Source organism: Amphiura filiformis, chromosome 14 (genome assembly GCF_039555335.1).
Source record: "Amphiura filiformis chromosome 14, Afil_fr2py, whole genome shotgun sequence".
NCBI classification, from domain to species: Eukaryota; Metazoa; Echinodermata; class Ophiuroidea; order Amphilepidida; family Amphiuridae; genus Amphiura; species Amphiura filiformis.
Window position 1 is genome coordinate 2468318 of NC_092641.1, and position 26631 is coordinate 2494948.

Genomic DNA, 26631 nt, shown 5'->3' on the forward strand with positions numbered 1-26631 from the left:
GCAAGTTCCAAAGTGCAGGTGCACAAGCATAGAAGGCCCGGTCGCCAAATGATGAAGAAGTCCGTGGAACTGAAAGAAGATGCTTATCCGATGATCTAAGGTTACGTGATGGAATATATAAATTGATAAGTTCACTGATATAAGAAGGTGCCATGTCATGGAGCGCTTTCCAGGTGAGAAGAAGGAGTTTGAAATGAACGCGATACCGAATTGGTAACCAATGCAGACGTTGTAAGACGGGTGAAATATGGTCAAATTTCCTAGTCCTTGCGAGCATGCGTGCAGCAGCATTTTGAGCCTGTTGAAGTTGATTGAGTTGTCGTTCAGTGATTCCATATAATAAAGCATTTCCATTGTCAAGACGTGATGTGACTAAAGCGTGGACAAGTGTTGCAGCAGTATCATAATCGAGCACTTTGCGAATTTCATTAATGTTTCTAATCTGAAAATAAGTTGATTTGCACACATTTTTGATGTGGTCGTCCATTGAGAGAATGTTGTCAAATATAATTCCTAGATTGCGAGTATTAGTAGAAGCTTGAATGTTGGCAGAATTAATTTGAAGAGAGTTGGAGCGAAGTTTTGATTGATTATATTTGGAGGTGATAATAAGAAGTTCAGTTTTGTCATCATTTAATTTCAATTTATTTACAGTCATCCATGATTTAATGTCCTTGATACATAATTCAATTTGCGAACGTGAAGAAAATTCATCTGATGCACTATCTAAATCAAAAGATAAATAAAGCTGTGTGTCGTCGGCGTACATGTGAACTTGTAATCCATGCTTGCGGGCGATGTTAGCTATTGGAGACGAGTAAATGGTGAAGAATTGAGGTCCTAATACAGATCCTTGGGGGACACCGAAAAGGAGTGGAATGAATGATGACAAACAACCATTGATGTTGACAGCCTGCAATCTGTCGGTCAAATAAGAACGGGTCCATTCAAGTGCACTACCTCTAATACCAAAAGAGGAGAGACGCGACAGAAGGACACCATGGTCTATGGTGTCGAAGGCAGCAGATAGATCAAGTAATACCAAAAATACACCACGTTTTTTATCCAAATTACACAGTACGTCATTTTGAACACGAAGTAATGCTGTTTCAGTTCCATGATGTTTTCTATACGCTGATTGGAAGCGCTCATATAGGTTGTTGGCAGTAAGATGATTAGCTATACGAGATGAAACAACCTTTTCAATTATTTTTGAGATGAAAGCCAAGTTTGAGACCGGTCGGTAATTTTTCAAGATTTCAGAGTCAAGCGATGGCTTTTTAAGAAGAGGTGTGACGAGGGCAGTTTTGAAACAAGATGGAAAACTGCCGATTTCAATGACAGATTAACAATGCGTGTAATAAGCGGAGCAAGCAGCTGAAGATGATTCTTTAAAAGCCAAGTAGGAATAGGGTCAGAGTCACATGATTTTGGTGGTGAAGCACTGATGATTTTGCAAATTTCCTCTTCCGACGCAGGCGAGAAAGCATCTAAATAAGATTTCAAATCATGTTCAATGTTGTAACTTGTTAATAGACATTTTCAACAATGCCACGATAATTGTATTTCAAACACCAGTATGAGGTAACATTTTGTTTTCTTACATTATATTATTTATAGGCTGATTGTGATATTTTGAAACAAAGCAAATAAGAACACAGCCAATCTACGTTGGGACAATTTGTAGATGGCTTAGAGAAATGTAAATTTGCACTTTCAGCTCCAAACAAGATCTTTAGATGTCAAGTCAACTCGAAAATAATGTTGACACTTGTTGCTGAAACAAATGAACCTCAAGATTCTGGCATAGGCCTACATCATGTTCATTCGATTTTAGTATACGTGCAACATGGCATAATGCATGAAAGACATACGATATCTTTCAGCTTTATGATTGTTTAATCAAATGAGATATAGAAACATCTATATTTTAAAGGTGTAGTAATGTTTATTTTTCCATTTATTATCAGCTTGGTAACTTTAGTCAACTTTATAATGAAGAAATACCTTAAAAGACATGTGCTTCCGTAAGGGAGAAGTTTTGTGATCTTGATAAAATACCATATAGAAAAACTGAATTTTCTATTAAACCAAGCAACACCATCCAAAGATAATCTGATTTGTTTCCCACAGTCTAGGCCTACAGCCTAAGGTTGGTTCAATTGGTGGAAGATGAAAACAAAACAAAATTTGGATGTATATTCTATATATAGAATGTGAATTCATTTAATAAAAATGAACATTTTAAAGAAGTTCTGAGGGAGGCCAAATAATAGGGGTTGCTTGAATTATTATTTGTTAACCATGTTAACTATAATGTTCACTAGAATGAATGAGGTATAATGAGGTAATAATTTTTATATTACAATTATATTGTATATTACCAATCGTTAAAAACAAAGCAAATAAGGGCATGGTCTACGTTTTGACAATTTGAGAAGGATCCGATCGTTATCAATATTTCCAAAAGCAGCGTGAAAAAAACCAATACATGGATCTTAATGTAGTGATTCCTCAAAGCAATGTAAACAGTGCACTTTCAGTTCCAAACAAGTTCTTATGTGTAAGCTAGAATATCATTTTGACACTTGCCTGTCCTCAGCTACAATATGTAGTACAATTAGGCGTCGAAAAGAACAGTAACATCCAAAGTGTCATCATGATTATGCACTAATGAAAAACTGAATTGCTAGGTCTATATAAATAACTCATATTTATATGTTGATGCTATAAGTAATGTTGTATGATCATGATTTAAATCCTAAGGGAGTGCTGCTTACCAAATAATTGTTTATTTCTTACTTTTGTTTGAGTGTTTATCCAAGTATTTTAGGTTTTTCTCATTTTAGATCGAATAAAATCTAGAAACACTTAACTTTTAGTAACATTTTGCTTTTGTTATCCATGATATTAAAGTTTAAAACCTTACTCAACTTAATAACCAGCTCTAAATAAAGTATGTAGTTGAAATAATCACATATTTCATAAACATTACAATATTTTCAGTTTGTAATATTGCTAAAAATACCATATAGAAACACTGTATTTTCTAAAAAAAGCAACACCGCCCCAAGATATTCTAATTTGTTTCCCACAGCCACATGTTGGGTCACTCTAATGACACCAACAAATATTCAAAATTTGGATGTATATTTTTTATATTTGCATTTGAATTCTTCAACTAAAAATTCAATTTTTAAGACATTTTGAGGGGGTATGTTCAGACACCCCTAGAGCCAAATGATAGGGGTTGGTTAAAGGTCAATTGTTCCCTGTAATGCCCGGGGTAGATGTTTCCTACAAATACTTAATTTACTTAAATAACTTCAACCACTTGTGAAAAAATGAGAATACAAAATTGGCTTAAATTCAGGAAAAATTAATCTATTTTTAAGGGGGTAGATTGTACCAAAACAAATAAGGGCTATAAACCCTTAACAAGGGGGGTCAGAATCCTGGAAAAGTTTCAGTGAGAATGTTTCATCAAACACCCCTACTACACCAAATATGGGCAAATTCGGACAACCTTGATGTTCCTGCCACTGCCTGGTTTTCTCCGGCATGATCAATTAAGTGTTTTCTTTCTTTTTTATCTCGCTACTTCTGCTTCAAATGTAACGTGAAAACCTTCCTGACAGTTATTTACTAATATTATAAATATTGTTATAATTTTTGAAATGACAAAACTTCAAATTTGCCCGAAATCGTATATTATGGCTTTAATAAAAATATGAAAACCAGGATTTAAAAATATGAGTTAAAATCAAATCAAAAATCAAAGAGAGGTGCTTGCGGGGTTCGAGCCAAGATCGAACTTCCAAATACATGTATTTACCACTAAGCCATACCATACTCAGTGCCTCACTCGTGTATTCTATTTCTGGAATGAATTAACACCGTCCAAATAATGTAACACAAACCTTTATGTTGACTTTTAAAATTGTTTGAACGTTGGGAGTATTATTTTCAAGTTAAATAACCAACAATGGACAATTGACAATGAAAGTTTCTTTGCAGGAAAAACATCGGCCGTACAATATATGGCGTGACAGTAGTCACGCACAAAGATAAACATTTCAACATGTTCAATATACGACTACGAATATACCCCAACCAAAATTCACGATTTTTGATTCCGGCGTTTTTCTTGCTTGATGATATGAACATTTTTGTGTTCGTGACATGCAATTTTTCTCATTTTCCAAGCTACTTTGGACATGTTCAAGCTTCTTTTTTCCGTTTAATTCAACTTTTACACGTTATTTGTTGCTTTACACAAATGTTTGATGTCTTATCTGTGGTTAGGGTACATGAATGATGCAATATACGACCCGTGTCTTCCATTTCTGGAGCTATTTTGATAAAAATCGTTTGCCGGCTAAAATTTCAACATTGTGTCACGTAACCCGTGTTCACCAACCCGTATAAATTTTCTGTCGAACAAAAGAGGTCACGAAGTTGCTGTCGTACTGCATCATGACCATGTATCTACGTTCATTTCAAACGTAGAAAATCTTCAAAACTGGCTAAATACGTGACCTCGCTTCGATACAGGAGACTGGTTTTGAATAGATGTCTACGTTTGGAAATGTCTCTAATAAGTAAACAAAACTGTAAAACAAAACACAGACTGATTTTTAAATAGCATCGCGGTTTTTCCGTATCTGTTGTGTTTTGTAGTATCAAGACAAGCTGAAACAAAGCTAGTATCAAAACAAGCTGAAACAAAGTTAAAGGTAAATAGTTGCAGTTGTTAAAGTTAAATATTCATATGAAGAGTCTGTGAAGCCGTGGTAAACGATCTTATGTTAAAAACTGAACTACCCAGCAAACACAAAAACGTTTTAAATAAGTTATAGTTTGGCTTTTGGTTTAGGTAAAAACGTTTTAATAACATTAAAATGTCGGGTTATTTAAAGGTCATGATAACGTTTTAAAATGTTTTGTATGAAAACACACTACAACAATATTTTTAAGTGTTTTCAAAAAATGTTATTGTAAACTATTTTATCAAACATTTTTGCCAAATATTGTGTCAATACTTAAATAACATTATGTTAAAATATTTGAACCCAGCAAACACAGAAATGTTCTTAAAATTTTTCAAAACCTTTTAATAACATTTAAATGTCGGGTTATATAAAGGTCATGAAAACGTTTTTAAAACGTTATTGAAAATATTTTGGGGAAACATTTTTCGCAAAATATTTTTTCAACCCCAAAATAACATTCTGTTTAGAATGTTTGTATCAAGTTTTCAAGAATGTTTTTGGAATGTTATTAAAACGTTTTTATACCCTTTATAAAACATTTTTGTTTGCTGAGCAGTAGATTATCAAAAAATGTTTTTTAAGGTTATGAAAACGTTTTATTCTATTAATATACCCTTTATATAACCCGACATTTAAACGTTTTCTGACAACCTTTTATAACCTTTTGCGACTGATGTCGAAAACGTTTTGTGTTTGCTGGGTAGCACAATTTGGCACTCAAATCGCAGTGTTGGCAACATTGTACTCTATTGTAAATGATTTCTATATTCCTTTTGTTCTGGATCGATGAAGATACAAGTTGTAAATATAACTGACACTCTATGATCTTGTAAGCCTATACATTAATACGTAAATTGTATTTTTATAGGCCTATGAAAAAAAAGCAGAGATAGAAAACGACCGAACCTGGGTTTTTTAGATGAAATGATAGACTAAATAATAACCCATAACCACCTCTGCATTAAAGTTAAAACTGCAGGACAGGCTAAAATATGCACTTCAAGCCCCATTGGGTAAAAAAAGCAACATTTTTGGGGGATATATTCTGTCTCAAAACTATCGCCACGATCAACGGTTCCAACAAGACTTCTAGACAAGACAAGTACCTCTAAAATCATTTGGCATGTTTTAGCATCTCAGGAATGTTATTTTGAGTAAAAAACGTACCTATTATGTAAAGTATATCTTCTTATTGCCCATTAATCCAACACATTGTATTATCATTACGTCGATTTTTAAATCCATGTTCGGGACTTGTGGTTGCTTTAGCTAAATTCAACTTGTGCTAAGCTCGATTTTATATGAATAGACCTAGTGTCTTCAAACAGACGTGGATATCCATGGAGGTATATAAATAAATGGAGAATGATCGCCAGAATTCTAATCTCTTAAGTGGAGATTATCCCGTTACCTCTATTCAATGAGTCACCAAACTTGAATTGACCAGCCACTTCAGCCAAGCTATTGATCTCCACGATGGTTATGAGCCTCTACCATGGTTCATTGATTGTCACTCCCAAAATTTCCTCATAGGAATTGACCCTACATTGACCCGTACCGGAAGCCTTGTAAAAGAGACTGTATAATGACGTCAGCTAGTCAATCTGATGTTCAAAGTCACCAGTTTTGATAGCTTATAGTTTCAATGTATGATCGTGCGAAAACCCGAAGAAATTCGGATGTTCTGTTCTCAAGTTATGAAACTGTTTTCTACACTAGTTGTGCCGTAACTTGACAAATATACTTAGTTTTCATGTTCATATATTAAGCTTTTAAGGGGGGTCTGAGGGAGTTCAAATATAGTGCAAATGAATGCAAAACGTTTTTACCTTCAGATTGTGAAAAAATTATGTTGGGCCAATTTGGGCCATTTGAGTTACGAGCGAGCAAAATTTACCGGAAGTACTTCGGAATTCAAGCAAAAGTGATGATCAGACAATCTTTTCTAGAGAGAAATTGATATACAGAATGTAGGGGCCTATAGGCCCTACATACTTTGTTTAAACAGTTTCTCATAGTTTAGTGTATGATAACCGTGATTTTGGTTGAAGCTTCCGGTCAAATTAATTGAGTGCCATGATGGATATGTCATGTTATTGTTTTTTTTTTTTTTAATTCTGTATTGTCATGAAATCGTATAGGCCGCCTAAATCATCATCATTAAACTTCTCATTTTATAATAAATAATTATCAGTATTTAGGCCTAAATGATTATATTAATATTAGGCCAAATAAAATTAAAAAACATGTTTCACGTCCGGGTTTTTGAAAAAAAGGAGGAAGAGGGGGCTTTTTATTTTTATTTTTTATCGCAAAATCGGTGTAAATACCCATAATTAGAGCTATTTTAGCGTATGCAATAATGCCTGGAAAGAGGAGGAGGCCTCTTTTTATTTATTGTTCTGAGAGATAGGCCCCCTCTAACTATCACAAAACCTTATAAAAGTGTTTCTTGTATATTAGCAAGGCTATAGAAAGCACCTCTACTTCCTAGACATATTTTTTGAAAAGTTTTAACTGAATTTCAAAAAATAAAAATAAAATTGAAGAAACCTCAAAAAAAGGAAGCGGGAGGGACGTGAAACATGTTTTATTTTTTATTTGGCCTTATTAGGGGCTATCATTTTTCTTTGGAGGAGGGGTTCCAAATATACGGGGGGGGTCATAACTTTGTGGGAAAAAAAAGTCATAATTAAATTTTTCATGACCAAAATGTAGGAGTCACAAGATGACAACAGATAAGGTGTTTCTTTTTTCAAAAGACTGATTTCTTGATGCAATTTAACTGAGACTAGTATACCTAAACCTAGGTATACTAGTCTCAGAATTTAACACCAATTTTTGGCGAAAATGAGATTTTGATATCAAAATTTTATGAAACATGAGCACCTTCCAATAAGTATAAACTTCATTTTACCCCATTGAAATCAATGGCCAGTGAAACAGACTTCACAATGTAATCAGCTTAGCATAATCAATATAAACCTGCAATTGCCTATTCAACAATAATTGGTCATAACCAACGTAGTACAAAGGAGGCTTGGCTGGATCATTCTCCATTTATTTATATACCTCCATGGGATATCAACTAACAACCAAGGTTAACATGCTGCTTAAAATTAATTAAGTGTCGGGGTGTCAAGGATTTTAGGCGCTAGCGCCCTAAAAAAGCAACCTTTTTTCAACATTTGTTATGCTTTTTCAATTTTTTTCGCCCTTTTTTATTTGCTAATTCGTTTTGCCGCCCCCTTCGTTTTTGCCGCCCCTGTTTTTACCGCCCCTTCTTCTTCCGCCGCCCCTTCGTTTTTGCCGCCCCCTACTTTAGAAAAATACGCGCATGGGTGTAGGCCTACTCACAGCTCCCGCACAAATACTGTGCAAACGCGTTAAACGTTAATATCCGATCCCTTAACTTATTGATCAAATTACCTTAAAAAGATAATTGTTTGTCATTTTGATTTTGAATCATTGGTTCTCAAGTGCCACGATAAGGGTTTTGGGAGGGTCAAAGGGTGTCATGGTTGGTCAAGGGTGCCATGATGGGGGCAAGGGGAAGACGGATTGGTCAAGGGTGTCATGGGATGTCAGGATGGGCCAATGGGTATCATGATAGGTGAATGGGTGTCATGGTGGGATATGGGGCGTCGGGGGTAGGTCAAAGGGTGTCATGGTGGGTCATAGGTTGTCATGGTGAGTCAAGGGATATCATCCCAGCAAACACAAAACGTTTACAAAACGTTTTTGTTAGGTTCTGGTTAGGTCTTTTACGTCTTCGTCTTCCAAAACGTGTTTAAAACGTGTTTAAAACGTCGTGATTTGGTTATAATGTTGAAGCTTTAATTTCGTTTTATTAGGAAGTTCACATGACGTTTTGTGAGCGTTATAAAATGAACGTTATTTCGCGACGTGTATAAAACATTCGCCTGCAACTTTATCAACACATTTTGTGCTGACGTCTGTTAAACGTTTCTTTATCAATAAAATATTGGAAATGTACAATAGAATATAGGCCTAAAAGAAGAATTTTTAAAAATCTGTTTTTAATTTATTCATAAACGTGTACATGAAGATGCCGCGTTTATTTGCATTTTGCATAGGCCTATGGAGTCAATTGCGATTTTGTATACTCATACATAAATAGTTCATAGGCCCATACACGTAGAACGCAAACATTTCAAAAAGTGAAAGGGAAGCCTCGATCAAAGATTTAAAATTTTCCCCTGAAAACGGTTTATGTCCCTATACACATACACTTTGTGTCTTGACCTCAACTCAAGACTATAATAGCACCCACGCAGAATATGGAAAGAATGTCACAGGTTGAACTTGACCTTAACGGTCACTCACCAAAGCAAGTACAGTACTATGTACAACGTGTATGTATTAACTGTATTATTATGTAGGCCTATGCCTGAATCTCACGTTGACACATGGCTCCGGGAATAATTCCTATAGGGGGGCCTATATATTATCAAAGCATCAACGTTTTCCCAGAAGTGACATTTTCAGGTAGGCCTATATCTATAGTGATGTTTTTTTCCTTCATCATTTTTTGTGTTACCGACTAACCACTTCCCAGTGAAAACGGAAAGTGTGTTGTAGTCTAGTCTTTGTAATGCGAGTGTCTTGTTGGTACATGTATTGGCGGAAAAAGGTGCAAACATAATAATTATCCCAAACAGGTATTGGCATACAATGGTGTGTTTTGCTGCTTATCGTGTATATTTTCCCGGGATCATGCAGATATTCCTGCCTGTAAAATAAAGAACCTGCTGCTGCTGTCGAACACGTAACTGTTGAGGTCATACGTATTACCTTTGGTGTGAATACTATCATCATCACGGTAGACGTATCACTACAAACGGTTCTCGTGTTTATACTACCGTTTTCGTCCGGAGTTTTCGTCACTTGGTCACAGTAAAACTGCCATGGACCGCGTTTTTTTCTTCTGGAAGCCGGACTTATAGTTTTGTATATTATTATGTATGATATTTTTGATACTTTTGTAAAGTGTACTAGTAAAAGTTTACAATACGTCATTATAACGTTCTAAATACGTAGTAGAAACGTAACATAAGTGCGTCCTGCAATAAAAAAAAAACCAAAATATACAATACGTTTTTTACGTTCCTATAACGTTTTCAGGACGTTTTGGACGTTTCTACAACGTTCGTAGTACGTTCGTTGCGTACTCCAACGTCCGATTCGTTTTCTGTAGGTCCTGGATACGTCCTGGGTGACAGAAAGAAAGATTTTTAAAACGTTGTTTACGTTGTAAAAACGTTTTTAGAACGTCTCTTAATAACGTTTTTAGAACGTAAAAAACCTTTGTTTAAAACGTTTTATCGAAACGTATAGAAAACGTCAACGGTACGTTCTCAGAACGTTCAGAGAACGTTATTTGGTTAGCTGGGATTGCGGGTCAAGGGGAATCATGGATCATCAAGGAGTGTCATGGTGGGTCATGAGGTGTCATTGTGAGTCAAAGGTTAATATGGTTGGTCAAGGTGTGTCATGGTGGGTCAAATTGTTTTATGGTGTGTCAATGGTGTCTAGTGTTACCCCCAGGGTGGTGTCAAAAGAATGAGAGAAAAAAATACAATAAAACAAACCTGGAGTTGTATACCTAATAGTTTCATACAAGGTGTCCCTATTTTTGAAACATTAATCAAATATATTTTGGTATATAAAGAAACCTTTATTCGTTACCTTTAATAATCCGAAAGAAATATTTCAATCGGCTCACAAAATTTGAAGATATGCTCTTTTAAAGAAATGTACCCGTTTTTCACTCTGAGGAGGTTTCGCTACTTCACAGATTGAAAAGGAGTACACGTACCATACATGAATATCAAACATTCCTCAATGAATGGGCTTTACCGGTTGGCCTGTGGGCTATGGATTGGTGTCATTATCCTGTCGTCAAAATGGATGTGGGATGGGACTTCTCTTGCTATACTTTCTTACTTTCTTACTTTGTTGTTTCTTGCTTTCTTTTTATTTACAACATGTCATTTTCTCTTTTTGGGATAACAGGTAGCTTGAAAAGGGCTGTTTGGTATGTCCTTGGCTCTTAAGTGAGCTTGCTATGTTGCTTTGCCCTCTACCTGGTTGCCTCCTTGACGAATACAGGTTTCAGCCCTGGTCCTCATTGCATAAATTTCATTACGTACCCTCCTTGTGCGCCGTATACTTGCGAATGCAGCAGTAAACCGGTTGAGAAGATGCTGGAGGCTAGCTGGTGATACTCGCTCAGAGTGAATGCGTTCCAAAGCCTAATGCTATTATATATCATTAACGGTGTGTTTCGTTGTGATGTAGCCGAACCTCATCCGCGGACAGAGTGAAAAACGGGTACATTTCTTAAAGAGGTCATATCTTAAAATTTGTGAGCCGATTGAAATAATTGTTTTGGTTTATTAAAGCTATTAAACGAGTTAGGGCTTCTTTACATACCAAACTACATTTGATCAACTTTCAGAAATAGGGAGAAAAAGAGGGCGCAATGGGGGTTCTGTTTTTATTGGGACACCCTGTAGTTGTAAGAAAAATCTGAAAATTTGAGTCCCTATTTTGAGAGTTACCTATTTCCCCAATCATTACGCAATAAAATATACGTCACTTATACGTGGAACATGGATAGATTAACGCGAGGCTCGTATTGGTGCGTATGCCCGTGACCAAATATGTATCTTGTAAACATTACATTGGTACAAAAACACGGAAAGTAAATAGGAGTAAATACAAGAAGAAACGTTACGGTAATGGCCGAATCTGAAAAAATTAGGTTCCAACTGCTTGACGATGTCGGGTTGCATGATGGCGCGGGCAGCAAAAATACCAAATATCAGATCAAATACGCTCTTAAAATCTTTGATGATAACTTGAAAGTGATCGACATGGATTTGACCGGCGCTACAAACCAGCCGAATTCGGAACTTTATACATTGCTGCAGAAGTTTGTATTGTGACTGGAATCTAAATTATATATGAGGTATATAAAACAAATATTGACTGTAGTATAAGAAAGCTTCAACCTACGTCTCACGACTAGCCTATATTATTCAGAGCAGTGGTAGCCAGCAGCTTGCATGCACAAGCCTTCGGAGCCACTGGTTTATTCTGTTCCGTGGTCGTCATTGACTGCTTTATAGGCCCGCGGAGATCACCTTGGGCCTATATTTTCATCCATGCTCCTCATAGCAGTCAATATTAATATAATATAATATAATATAATATAATATAATATAATATAATATAATATAATATAATATAATATAACATAATATAATATAAAAAAATATAAAGTCATGGACGAAAGTTTGGCATATTTTTATTCTTTGCAAAACCCTGTTTTTAAGTGCAGTTTTCTTACCATCAATTAGCCGTCAGCCATGCAAAATGGATCACGGGTGTCTGGCAAGCTCTTAGGTACCATCCCATATCACACAATACGTAATGTAGGACAATGGCTTCTCATGCTTGACCAACGAACCACTGGGCATCCTTTTTGCAGTTATTTGAGCGATATATTTCATAAGGTTACATTGGCTTTTGCATTACCGTGTGAAGAAACCAGTTTTACTTTGTTACATCTGTCTGTTGTATACGATATTTCTGATCATTGGGTGAGAGTTGAACGCAGATTTGTACGCCAGCGTTATTGACTTACGTAATCGCGGCTACAAACGGAAGGATATTGGTGCCGCTTTAGAAATTCCATAAGGTGCTGTTCCTAAAATTTGAAGAGATGTCGAGAGACCGGAACTACTACACCTAGACCAAGGTCAGGTTGGCCCCGAAAGACAACCGCCAGGGAAGACCAATCTCTTCTGTGGCTTTGCCGCAATGGTCGCTTGAAGCCTGAATCTCGGCTACGAATAGAATGGCTGAGATCCATAAACGCGGCAGTTACGGGAAACTTGTGAACACTATACTGGTTAGTGCAGGTTTTCCCGCAAGATGACCGATAAGAAAGCCGATACTTCTGCCAAGACAACGGCATGCGCGCTTGACCCAGAGACATAGTAACTTGACAGTAGGCCACCGGCGTAATGTGATCTTCAGTGATGGGGCCTGATTCCGCCTCTACAGACAAGATGGCCGATTCAGGGTCCGAAGACAGGTTGGTCAAGCCCTGCTTGGGGATTGTATCCTGCCTAGAGTCCAGGGAGATGGTGGTGGGATCACAGTATGGGAAGCATTTCACAGTAGGTCGAAATTGCATCTCTACCTGCTAGAAGGGCACATGAACCAGGACCATTACCTGCATGTTCTTGATACGATTATGCTTCCGTTTGAAAGAAGAGACTTCGGGAACTATTTCGTGATCCAAAATGACAACACCACGGCGCACAGAGTCTTACGCGTACGCGCGAGAGAATTCCTTTGAATGTAGATAACCCGAACTGGTCGGCTTTGAGCCCGGATATGAATCCTTATAGGCAGATATATCCCGCAGGTTAGGTAACATGGCCAACCAAACAATCACCCTTCAGGAACTTAAACACGCCCTCATTGCTTGCTCACGAGATGTTCCACAAGGAACCTTGGAAAACCTGGTCGATGGAATGTCACGTCGCGTACATGACCTTGAGCTGGCAAGTGGTGGACACACCAAATATTGAGTTGTGTTTTCTCAAGCAAGATACTTATCGGAACATGTCACAGTGAGTGTTTAACTTTTGTTTAAACAATAAAGTTTACTAGTGTCTTTAATCTCATTTTGTGATATAAAGAGACCGCCAAAAAGTGTTGCAATTATGTGATCCTTCCATTGTAATGCGCTTCTTCAGGTAATTTTTGTTTATTGTGTGATGTAAACATCAAAGGACATTTGCATCTTTCAATAAAATTCAACTGAACACTACTCCAGAACAATAAACCTGTTCCTAACATGGTTGAAAACTGCATTTGATACAAAAATAAAAATATTCCAAACTTTTGTCCATGACTGTAATACAATATAATATAATATAATATAATATAATATAATATAATATAATATAATATAATATAATATAATATAATAAAATAAAGAAACACACAATTACTACATAATTCCATTAGTATAATATCAAATAAAATTTATCTAGCTATCAACAATTTAAGTTGTAAATGACCAGCCATACTGATATTACACAAAATAATTTATACATACCATAGATAAAAAATATTACGATACTGTCAGGAGACATTTTGATGGTATACTGAACGGGTCTTACCGTCTTTATGCTGCGCGATCACATTATCAATTTCAGAGTTTGTGTACAGATTATTAATTTTACTTCAGATCTCAATTTAGCATATTTTAATTTGGTAATTACTCATGGTGTAGTGCTTATAAGTCATTATTTATATCATGCGACACCGTCACGGATATAACTTTTTCATTAAGGTGGCACGCAGGATCACTCAAAGTGGGAAATTTCAGACATTATCTTGTATTGTATCTTTAAAGGTAATGATGATAAGTACATAAAAGTACACATTTTCAAAAATGAAATGATGCAAGGAATCCAACGAGCACGGCAGATTTCTGCAAAAATGAGCACGTTTTGAGAAAAACGCCAAAATTGATCTTCCATGCCAGTTTTGAAAATATACCTTAAAATATCCACAATTTTGGTCAAAATAAAAAAAAAAAGGTCAAATTCTAATCCGTTTTGACCCATATTTTTAAAAACGAAGGAAACATTCAACGTTTGGGTTTAATCAATGCACCCAGACGCTTGTTACCTTCTGAATCGTCGTTGATAATTTTGAACAGGTATTGGTCTCGCTATGAGTTTTGAAATATGTGCCCGTACACTGATTTGATAGCGTTTAAACCAATCAATAATCCTATTCCTATTTCTATAGATTCTTTAAGTAGCCCTAGTCTTTGTTTGCTTTGGCTAAATCCTGTTCAAGTGGTGGGTTACAACGCATTGTATTTTGATAGCGTTTAAACCAATCAATAATCCTATTCCTGAAGAGGATAATAATCTTCTACCTATTTCTATAGATTCTTTAAGTAGCCCTAGTCTTTGTTTGCTTTGGCTAAATCCTGTTCAAGTGGTGGGTTTCAACGCATTGCATTTTGTCTAGGTATGTATAACCAACAATTAACAATGAGAGAACATTCCTGAACCTTGTTGACTTGGAGATGATTTGAAATGACCACCAATTATGACTATTACTAAGCAATGTGGAAAAAGAGACACATGTAGAACCGAAAAAGGTACCCTTTTGTTGAAGGAACAGAGTTCAACAAGCCATAACCCCGCTTCTGGATATCGTTTGAAGTCAAATAATGTACTATTTTAAAGCTTGTGATATATATTTTCTAAACACGAAATAAAACAAAATTGACCAGGGGCCGACTTTACGGCTGATTCGTAGTGACCAGTCACATATTGGACTCGACTTCATCTCGCCAATATTTTAAAACTCATAGCTCGACCAATAATCGATTCAATTTTATTACAAGACTTGGTCACAAGAAGCACGGATCCAAGCTTAATATAAGTTACACACAGATAAGGGCCAAGTGTTATATAGGGGTTTATTAGAGATGATTTTGTGAAAATCTTTCACAATGCTACTCCTCCTTTAAATTGCATGCTATGACCACCAAACCACCAAACTTGACCACCAAAATCGATACCCATTAAAGCTTAAAACTTACTCTTACTGCACCATCCTTTACATAATGGGGAATAGAAGCCTAATGCACATTTCCAAGCTTTTCCATAATGCATTTGGAAAATTAAGGAATTGATTTTTGGGTCGTTTTGAGAATCCGTGGCCATTTTGACCTTCAAATCCAAGATGGCCGATGGTCGCGATCTTTAAAATAGCGTTTTTTTACAACTTGTGAACCATTTGAGCTACAAACTTGTGTGAAATATCATTTTGTACTAATTTGGGTCTAGGAAATGCACTTCTGGCACTGCTTATATGATAGGAGGTAATTGGAAAAGAGTAAAGGGTTTTAAAATGCGAACTCCAAGGTACCTGTCATTGGCTACATTGTAGAAGGTTGAACGTCAAACTTATGTTTTAATATCTATGTGTTAATTGTTAGCACAATTGAGGACAGGCTATACAATGCATGGTTTTTGATTATAATTTTCAGGTCACTATACTGATAGCAACTAGCATTATTTGAATTAAAATGACAAGTATGGATATACGTGACTGGAATTTGTGTTTTATTTGTCAGTCGGTCAGAGAGTAACTAATTACGGATCCCGCATTATCTGTAAAATTATGTGGCCAAGTTTAAACAAAAACAAAAGCTTGTTGAACTGAACTGCTGAAAAATATCTCTGATCTCAGTGAGTATGACGATTTGCCCAAATTTGTAGTAGTACTAGTAGATGATATCTCTGGTTGTGGTGGTGGTGCGAGCGGTGCAGTAGTAGAGCTAATGAAACCTTAAGCATTCCATATATCATACAAATGGCAGAAGCGCTGTCAACCAACAAAAGGTGGATCTGGCAAGGCCAAAGGCCGAAAGGAGTACACACTCACTCTCACTCACACTCGGTCGACTTCTGTCGGACACCTACGATGGCTCTCCAGATGTGTCTGCCCTGCATGCAGCTCCGGATTTCGTTTGGTTCCTGTCCAGTGTCCTCACACAGAAGATCTACATAGGTCCTGCTCGGCCGCCCCACATTTCTTTTGCCGTGACTGGGTCTCCACAACACTAGGTCTGACACCACCTGCCCTGTACTTCTTAAACAGTGACCAGCAAATTGCAGTCTCCTTTTCCTGATTTTATCACTTACCTTTGGAAGTTCTCCATACAGTTCTTTATTTGTGGTATGTGTCTTCCAGCTTATATCAAGAGCTGATCTAAGTAGCCTGGTGTAACAGCCATCCAACAACTTGCGGATCTGTGTTGTCACTGTCCATGTTTCTGAACCATAGAGCAGGATGCTTTCTACTGTTGCTTGGAATAGCTTGACTTTAATCTGCCTTGGAAGATGGGATTTCCAGATTTTAGTGAGCTTATTACATGCCCTCCATGCCAGTGCTTTCCTTGTTTTGATGTCCTGCTCGCTGCTTTTGATCCAAGCTCCAAGATATTTGAAGTCTTTTACAACTTCCAAACTGGTTCCATCTGCAGTTCTTACATCCACTTCAGTCTGTTGATTGAATACCATGCATTTAGTCTTTTTGGTATTCATGTGCAGACCTACTCGTAAAGCAGCTTTCTCTATCATTTCCAGTAGCTCCTGAGCTTGACTGGCAGTATCAGATATTAATGCTATATCGTCAGCAAAGTCCAAGTCAGTAACACATAGTGGTCCAACCCTTCTACTGCGTCTGGGATTTACTGTAAAGCCTAGATTCTCTTCTCTACCATCTATAGCAGATCTCATGCAATAGTCTAACACAGTTATAAAAAGATAAGGAGCAAGAGTGTCCCCTTAAAGAACTCCTGCAAGGATGTTGAATACCCCTGTTTCTCCATCAGGAGTCACAACTTCTGCCCTTGTGTTCTGGTAGGTGTCTTCTATGGCTTTCACAATTATGATGGGTAGTCCATATGCCTTGAGTATTTTGACCATTTGATCACGCTATTCCCCCATTTCTTCCTGACTAGTACATAAGTCAATCTGTGCTCTATACCCACTTGGCAGCTCACATGTCCATAATTTTGTTGCCCTCTTCTTAAATGTGGTATTGGTAACAACAATGTTGTTTTCTATACTAGCATGAAAGTTCATCTGTGTTGGTAGACATCATAATTTATGATTTTAAACTTTTGATCTCAACACAAGATTAGACATACCTCAAATTTTCGGTCGTAACTTCGACCTTCATCGTGATTTAAACAGCGAAAAACATCGTATTGAAAATGATATAAATACCGCGAATGTGTTGCCTAGTAATATCATAGCGGAAGTGACGTCGAGGTGCGAGCGGTCGCAATTGAAGGAACACGAGCTGTCAAAACAACGACAGAAAGCTACATTCGGAAACCTCGCGGAACGGAATAGGAAGGAAAATACGCCAAAAGGAGAGAATAACATCGCTTCGGAATGTATAATAGGGTGGGCCAAAAAACACCTTTTTTCTCGGATCGACTTGGAACTCTCGGAGAATTTTACTAGGGTACATATTACTATTGTGCTAAAATATCAGTAAGATCGGAGCATGTTTCGCCCAGGCAGTAGATTTTCACAAAATCCCTACTTATTCACCATTTCTTACTGTATAACTCTATATAGAGAAATCAGTAGAAACATCCTGGGAAAAGTAGGCATTGAGATGACATCATAGCCAATATTAAACAATTTTGGTAGTTTGTTTAGACCCTCCAGAACATCACCAAATAGCAAGCAGTCTCCAATTGGTTACCATTATTTTTGCTAGAGACCTGTATTTAGTTAAATATTGATGATATTTGAGTTGCTAAATTAAGGGGTAGGGGTAGCATTATGGAGCATTTCCCCAGTTCTACTGAGTCAAATTTCACAATCTTGGTCTTGTTGGGTAGATATGAACTGCAAAAGTACAAACAATACATGAGATATGAATTTAGAGCAGCTCTGACATGACCAGGGGTTAAAGGGTCATGTGACGCCTGATTTGTAGTCATTTTCAAGGCTGTGTGACCTTTTGACCTCTGGTCAAAACATGGATAACCGAAAATCATATAGCATTTGTTTTTGGCAATACTGCAGCTCATATATGTGCAACAATACCGCATTTGGGAAATTTGACTGAGTAGAACTGGGGAAATTCTCCATAATGCTACCCCTACCCCTTAATATAGCAACTCAAATATCATTAATATTTGACTTACATGCGTGTCTTTAGCAAAAATAATGGTAACCAATTGGAGACGGCTTACTATTTGGTGATGTTCTAGAGGGTCCAAACAAACTACCCAAAGTGTTTAATATTGGTTAGGATGGCATCTGAATGCCTACTTTTCCAAGATTGTTTCTACTGATTTCTCTATATAGAGTTATACAGTAAGAAATAGCAAAAAAGTAGGGATTTTGTGAAAATCTACTGCCTGGGCGAAACATGCTCCGATATTACTGATATTTCAGCACAATACTAGTATGTACCCCAGTAAAATTCTCCGAGAGTTCCAAGTCGATCCGAGAAAAAAAGTGTTTTTTGGCCCACCCTAATGTATAAGCAAGTGGGTTAAAAACTACTCTGATCGACTGCTCAACGACTCGGAACTGTCAGTCCTGGTGAAAGGACTTAATTTTGCTGTTACACCCGCAAAATTACCGGTTGTTGACATTATCACATCGACTGAATCAGCTTGCCGTAAGCTACCGGCAGGTGAGGCTAGCGAACTCAGAGCCAAAGTTGTCAATCTGATTAGTCGCCCGAATTGCAATATAGTCGATTCTAATCTGTCTAAAGAGGAACGTGAAGCTTTACAACAACTTCAAAAGGATACCACGATCCAAATACTACCAGCGGATAAAGGTAGACTTGTTGTTATTCTGAACTCAGAGGATTACCATCGTAAGTGTGAACAACTTCTTTCCGACACCAACACTTATAAGAACTTTTGAGAAAGAAGGTGGTTTTAATCGTGTTGAATACAGGCAGTTGTATCCCACCACTGAAACTTCGCCAAAATTCTACGATTTACCTAAAATCCACACGAAGGACATTCCTCTGAAACCCATTGTCAGTAGCATCGGGTCGATCACTTACAACTGTGCAAAATTATTTGCTGACATTTTGTCACCTTTAGTTGGCAAATCAATCCATCACGTTGCCAATTCGCAGGTTTTTGCTGATCTGATCAAGAACGAGAGAGTTGAAGAGGATGAGGAATTAAGATCATACGTCGTCACAGCTAATTTTACATCAGTGCCAGTTGACAAAGCGCTAAAGATTATCTTAGCTCGATTGGAACTTGACGACACACTTAGCGAGAGAACCCGCTTGTCTGCGATTCAAATTTCCAACCTTCTTGAAGTGTGTATTAAGTGTACTTATTTCGTTTACAATGGAACTTTCTACCAGCAAATCCATGGAGCCGCAATGGGTTCACCCGTCTCTCCGAGTGTTTGCAATCTGTACATGGAACATTTAGAGCAGGAGGCCATAAAATCAGCGCCCACCCCCGTTGTGGTGGTATCGTTACGTGGATGACACGAACATGAAGCTTAAGGAACAGTACTCGGAGGAGTTCACTAATCATCCACTAATTCCATTGACCCGGACATAAAGTTCACCACAGAAGGAGAAGAGGATAGAGCGCTCGCGTTCCTGGATACACACACGGTTATCCAAGCGGGTGGTAGCCTGAGGATCAAGATCTATCGCAAACCAACGCACACAGATCAATATCTCAATTTTGAATCAAATCATCCAGTTCAACATAAATTAGGCGTCATCCAGACCCTACATCACAGGGCAGACAGCATCATCACTGACCACGAGGATAAGGAAGAGGAGAAATTACACATAAATAAAGCATTGGAGAAGTGTAACTATCCCAAATGGGCTTTTGATCGTGCAAACAATCCTAAGAAAGCGAGATCTGACAATAACAAGGACAGTACAAATGTATATAAAGGGCAAATAGTGCTACCTTATCTGAGGCCCTCAGAAGAACTTTCAGTAATTACGGTGTCAGGGTGTGCTTCAAACCAACTCAAACCCTTAGACAGTTACGTGTCACCAAAAGACAAGACTGAAAAAGAGGACATAGCGGGACCAGTGTATTTTATCCCTTGTCAGGGACAACACTTAAAGGCCAGTGCTCGGAATCATATATTGGCGAAATAGAACGATCCTTGAAAGCCAGATTCCTGGAGCACCGTCGTCCAAGTTCCAGCTTGTCAGAAGTCTCCAAACCCATCCACATCGAATCCCCGGGGCACCAAGTCGACTTGGAGCAAGTTAAGATCCTCGACCGAGAACCTAAGTATTTCGAAAGGGGTGTCAAGGAGGCCATCTACATTAGAGTCAACCAACCTTCACTTAACCGTAACGGGGGCCGATACCAGCTACCAAGAGTCTACGACCAAGTGTTGGAGTCAAGTGTCCGAAAGGTCATTGATCCCAAACTTGAGTTGCCAGTCTCCCGATGAAGGTCGAAGTTACGACCGAACATTTGAGGTATGTCTAATCTTGTGTTGAGATCAAAAGTTTAAAATCATAAATTATGTTGTTTTCTAGAGTATAATCTAGCATAAGTTCACCATTTATGTTTGTATTTTCGTGATAAGAAAACTTTGCTATGTCCTGTCCAACTCTTGCATTGAAATCTCCAATTACTACAAGAAAGTTGTGTTCAGGTACTTCACTGGTTGCTTTAGTCAGCTGATTGTAAAAGTCTGTAACATCATCTTCATCAGCGACATTTGTTGGAGAGTATGTCACTATGATTGTAGTCTGTGGGTTGCCATTAAGTGTGACTTTAAGTATTCTTGGTGATATGTAGCATACAGATACTAAAACCTTTTTGGCAAAGTTACTCAGTAGAACTCCAACTCCACCGACCGTTGCACCCATGCTGTTTCTCCAAGCAGAGCTAGTTATAAGATGGTATCCTTCAATGAGATTTTCGTATTGAAGTTGGTTATCATGGACTGTTCTGTGCTCTTGGATGCCAATAACATCTATTTTGTAGGTCCTGGGCCAGTGCACATAATTCGATTTGTGTATGTGGGCTTCGTAGTGTCCTGGTATTCATAGTAGCAATGTTCACAGCTCTCTTGCATTTCAGAAAGCTTGATAAGCTTGTTTTCCCTCCACTTCCACCACCATCAATTGGTACCCTTCCGTACGGCTTTGAGGTAGCAACGTCATCTGTTTCTTCAGGCTTCTTCTTCAGGACAATTAGCAGGGACTTCAACCCTGGTGTTAATAGTTTTTGCCATCATATTTGTCTTTCAATTGCTAGATATTGATGGTGGTCGCAACTCCTACCATCAGTTGTCTATTGGCCGTTGGGGGATGTAGTCCTCCTCTTCCGTCCTTTTGCCGTTGAAGGATCATTCTTTCATCCGCCATGGGTAATGGACTACTCATTAGATAGCGATATTTTATGACCTTTCAAGACCGCTCCAACAGCCTTTTAGGTCACAAACTATTGCCCCCATTGCCCCGTCTGTTAGCAATGCCGCAAGGCATAGCCGTAACAGGTGGAACGCGATTGACTTGACGTTCGAGAACGTGGGGTTGGGTAACTACAGAGTGGCGATTAGGAACAGGAGGGCTGATGGAATGCCTCCTGCGCCTACAACCTATTATAGTAAGTATAGCAAAGTAAAGCAAAGGGGTAGGAAGCATGCAGGAGAAAGGCAAGGGTATGCAGTGAAGAAAGGGTAAGGTAGGAGAGCAAAGCAGGTTGGAGTTGCGCATCATGCAGCCAATTTACCACCCAACACACCAAAATATTCCAATTAAAACAAGGCAAATGAGCTCTGGCATGGCTTGTGAATCCCAAGGCACATCAGCTGAAAGTAAGGACTCTTCGAAACAAAGTGCTTCTTTTGCGGGGAAACTGGAGACAAGAAAAGCTTCTACCTGTCTACTCTACGCCTCAATCAGAGATTGAATGAGGCCGCAAGGAATGTACAACTTCAAGGTATACTGTCAAAATTGGACCTGACTGCAATGGATGTTGTTCACTGCCTTGCATGCGTTAATCGCCATAGAAAGACACATGGCTGATCATAGTGAACATAGCCACACTGTCAAAATAATAAAATCCCAAGCTTTCGAGGAACTTCTTGATTACATTGAAGACCATAAAGCATCTGGCACTGCTTTGACCATGGCTAAATTGACAATACTCAATTATATATAAGCGTCTTGTATCTCTTGGTTATCCTATTCAAAAGGATATAGTCAATTTGACCCCTGACATACACAGGTCATCTGGTTGCTGGGATCTGGTGTTTAATGAGGATCTTAGTCAAGCAGTGCAGGAATGAAAGACATCATCTCTCAGGGCAATCCATGCTTCCAATCTGTAGTGCGTCTTGTAGGACTGGTGTGTCTAGTATCTCTTATGTACTCAGCGTATTCAACCACAGTTTTGTATTCCTGGTACTGATATGGAACTGGTTGGTTAATTCTTGTGTTGCAAACACAGCCCCGCATCCACTATCTATGGAATCACAGTCATCTTTGGGCCAGTTTTCCTTCCTACACAACCCGTAGTTTACTTTGGAGTAACATTGTCCCTTTGAGCTGCATTGTCTGGTTTCTTGCTATCTGATTTAACTGTTTTTAGCCCATTGGGATCATGTAGTGTCATAGGGTGCTTTCCTTTGCATGTGGTACACAGTTCCCGGTTATGACATGGTTTTTTTTTGGTTCTGGACTAAGACAACCAAACCACACGCATTTACTGCGGCATACTTCAGTTTAGTGGGCTCGACAAGAACAGACAATACCTAAATATACACTAAAAGAAGGGAAAACTTGTTTGTATTGTGGTCCAGAGTAGTAGAAAAAGGGGTACTCTGGCTCATTTCTGTCATTTTCCGTGTAAATCGCCCCCAACCATCAAATACACAGTAAAATCACAGAAACCTGTGTAACTGCCGTGTAAATCGACTCAACCACCAAATACACAGTAAAATCACAGAAACCTGTGTAACTGCCGTGTAAATCAACTCAACCACCAAATACACAGTAAAATCACAGAAACCTGTCTATTTCTGTGTAAATTGACTCAACCACCAAATACACAGTAAAATCACAGAAACCTGTGTAACTGCCGTGTAAACCCCTACTCTTCAAATACACAGTAAAATCACAGAAACCTGTGTAACTACCGTGTAAACCTTTACTCTTCAAATACACAGTAAAATCACAGAAACCTGTGTAACTGCCGTGTAAACCTTTACTCTTCAAATACACAGTAAAATCACAGAAACCTGTGTAACTGCCGTGTAAACCTTTACTCTTCAAATACACAGTAAAATCACAGAAACCTGTGTAACTTCTGTCATTTTCCCCTCCACCAATTTACACGGAAAATACACCAGACTCTTAAACCTCCCCTCATTTTCCGTGTAAATCGCCCCCAACCATCAAATACACATAAAATCACAGAAATGCTGTGTAACTGCTGTGTAAACCTCCACTCTTCAAATCACAGTAAAATCACAGAACTCCCCTAACCTTAGTGTCATTTTTTCAGGGCAAAATCCAGGGGAAAATTACACAGGATTACACAGAACAAACAAACAACACAGGATTACACAGTAAAAACTCTTTGCATTTTTAATTCACCCCAATCCAAATTACACGGAAAAAAAATTCCAGGGGAAAAAAATTACCCTGCATTTTTTTTTAACCTCTTCATCAAAATCAAAAATTTTTTGATTTAAAAAAAAAATATTTTAAAAAAAATCTTATAATAAAAAAATGGAATCGTTTAAAAATTATCGCAACATCGAAAAAGAAATTACGCTTGAGTCAAAAGTTGAAAACAAGCATTTGTTTGTATTTTACAAGGATCAGTGGATTCAGCTTAGTCATAAAAAAAATCCAGACAAATTTTTTGGTTATTCTACGATGATTAATCGATATGATGGAATTTTGTGTACTGAACTTGGACTGTGTAATCCGGTTAAATATTCAAAAGAGCTATATTTGAGACACAAAGAATCATATAAAAAGGCTTCTAAAAAATATTATGCTAAAAAGAAAGCGGAAAAAATCAATTTAGAAAAATAAATATTTTGGTTTAAAAAGAATATAATAAAGAATAAAGCTAGAATAAATATTTTGGTTTAAAAAAAAATATAATAAAGAATAAAGCTAGAATGATTATTCGTAAAATTTCAACTGCGAAAGAATTTCGCGAATACGCTAGAAAAAACGGATATCGAGGATACTCTAAACTAAAAAAGGAAGAGTTGAGAAAATTAATCAGCAAGCCTCCCCCGGATTACAAGGCGATCGAGGAAGCAAAAAATGAAGAAAGACGACAAAGAGGAGAGTACACTAGAAAGGAATTAAACACGCTTGCAAAAAATGCAGGCCTTCGAGGATACTCAAAACTGAACAAAGATGCACTCAATGAAAAACTCAAGGAAAATTACATCCTTTCTTCGAACATTTTTGACATTCAGGAACCTTCCAAAGAACCTCGTCATTCATTCAAGACTAAAAAGACCAATTCGGCTCTTAACAACTTTGTCGAACAGTACACGATTGGTGGACGTGATGGTTATGACCCCAGCATCTTCTTTGTAACTGTCAAACAAAGCATTATTAGCCTTTTTTCAAACAACAGACAGAAAAAAGTTCATTTGGTTTTTAAGTGCCTGTTTGAAAAACAAATTTACAAACTGGTGAAACTGATGTTATAGAAAGCACATTTCGTTCTACCACGAAGGAAATTCTAGCGGGTACGGATCTTGATGATTTTTATGAAACTACGACGAGTCAAATTCTAGAAAATATCGCTACATTCCAAAACAGTGGGAGTGGTTGGATATTCAAGGAGATCGTATCTCTAGAGATTCACACGGCTAAGTACCAACCGATGCAAGGAGGTTCATACATTCCACTTTCAGAATACTTAAAAAAAAAAAAGCGCTAGTCAATCTTAAGAATGATGACCAACAGTGTTCCAAGTGGGCTGTTGTCAGAGCTATACAGCCAGTTGACAAAAATGCGGAGCAAAAAAACAAAAAGCTAAAAGCAAAAGCCGAAGAGTTCAACTGGGAAGGTATAACCTTTCCAACCCCTCTTAGTGACTGGAACAAATTTGAAAAAAACAATCCATCGATTTCCGTCAATGTCTCAGGATACACCGAAAAAAATTCATCCGAGAGGTTGTACAAAAATGAAGTCTACCCGCTTAGAACAAGTCCTTACTCTAATAGTCGAGAGCACGAAGTTGACCTTCTTTTATTTTCAGGCAAAAATAAGGATGGCTATGACACCCAGCACTATTGTGTGATTAAGAGCATGAGCAGATTACAATATGGACAAAAGTATAAAAAGAAAGGAAAGCGTTACTATTGTCGAAATTGTTACTCTTCCTTTACTTCCCAAGAGCGTCTTGGCGTTCATAAAGATCTATGCAATCTGCATGAAACCGTGAACATTGAAATGCCGGATCCAGAGAAGGATTCATTTCAGTATTTTAAACATCATTTTAAGTCTCAGAACATTCCCTTTGTCGTGTACGCCGATTTTGAATCTTTTACAAAACCGATTCACACATGTCAACCAAGCCCCAAAGACTCCTACACTAATAAGTATCAGAAGCATGAACCATCAGGCTTTTGTTATTAGCTGGTACCCCAGGGATGACAATCAAATGCGTCAGCAACGCAATGGTCTGGGTTTAAACGAATTTTTCGTACAGTGGTGAACAGAACTTTGCAAAAGCCGTTCGACAAAGAACATATTGACTATGGACAAATCCAGATTTTAATGCCATTAATTATATCGCAATAATTTGATTAAAGACTACGTGTGAATGATGGAGGATGAATTATAAGCCTGTTGGATATTGGCAAATCTAAATGTAGCTGCGAAATAGACGTCATAATTTTAATAAAATGTTAATAATGTTATTTTACTAGTGTGTACTATGTAGTATTATTATAGTTACGATATTTTTGTTCCGTTATCTCTAGTGAAAATATATTTGTTGAAGAGAAAAGAAAAAAAGAAAAAGCTCTCTTGATCCCGACGTGATTCGAACACGTAACCTTCTGATCTGGAGTCAGACGCGCTACCATTGCGCCACGGGGTCAGCTTGTAAATTGAGTGGAAAAGTAAAATATATATCATTGTAATTTTGGTTTTCACATTGACTTGTCGCAAAATAAATTTAACGAGGCATACTAGCACAACTATTTACGTGAGGCTTTATTATTCAAAATATGATCGAGTG

The 26631-nt window shown here is 37.6% G+C and overlaps 1 protein-coding gene, 1 long non-coding RNA gene and 1 other non-coding gene across 3 annotated transcripts in view; all 3 read right to left on the minus strand.

Annotated features, from left to right (window-relative positions):
• LOC140168888 (uncharacterized) overlaps window positions 1-14019 on the minus strand; it is a 28233-nt gene extending 14214 nt beyond the window's left edge. The window contains exon 1 of the long non-coding RNA XR_011861268.1: window positions 13933-14019. This is a non-coding gene — a long non-coding RNA (uncharacterized lncRNA). The remainder of the gene's footprint in view (window positions 1-13932) is intronic.
• Window positions 14020-15997: 1978 nt separating this feature from the next.
• LOC140170530 (craniofacial development protein 2-like) lies at window positions 15998-21269 on the minus strand. The gene is made up of 4 exons (XM_072193882.1): window positions 21009-21269; window positions 17401-17494; window positions 16898-17154; window positions 15998-16015 (listed from the first exon to the last, which is right to left on the minus strand). Exons 1-4 carry the CDS (start codon window positions 21267-21269, stop codon window positions 15998-16000), a joined length of 630 nt encoding a protein of 209 aa, XP_072049983.1.
• A 5149-nt stretch (window positions 21270-26418) lies between these two features.
• Trnaw-cca (transfer RNA tryptophan (anticodon CCA)) lies at window positions 26419-26490 on the minus strand. Its single transcript has one exon. It is a non-coding gene; the product is annotated as a tRNA-Trp (tRNA).
• Between the last annotated feature and the right edge of the window lie 141 nt (window positions 26491-26631).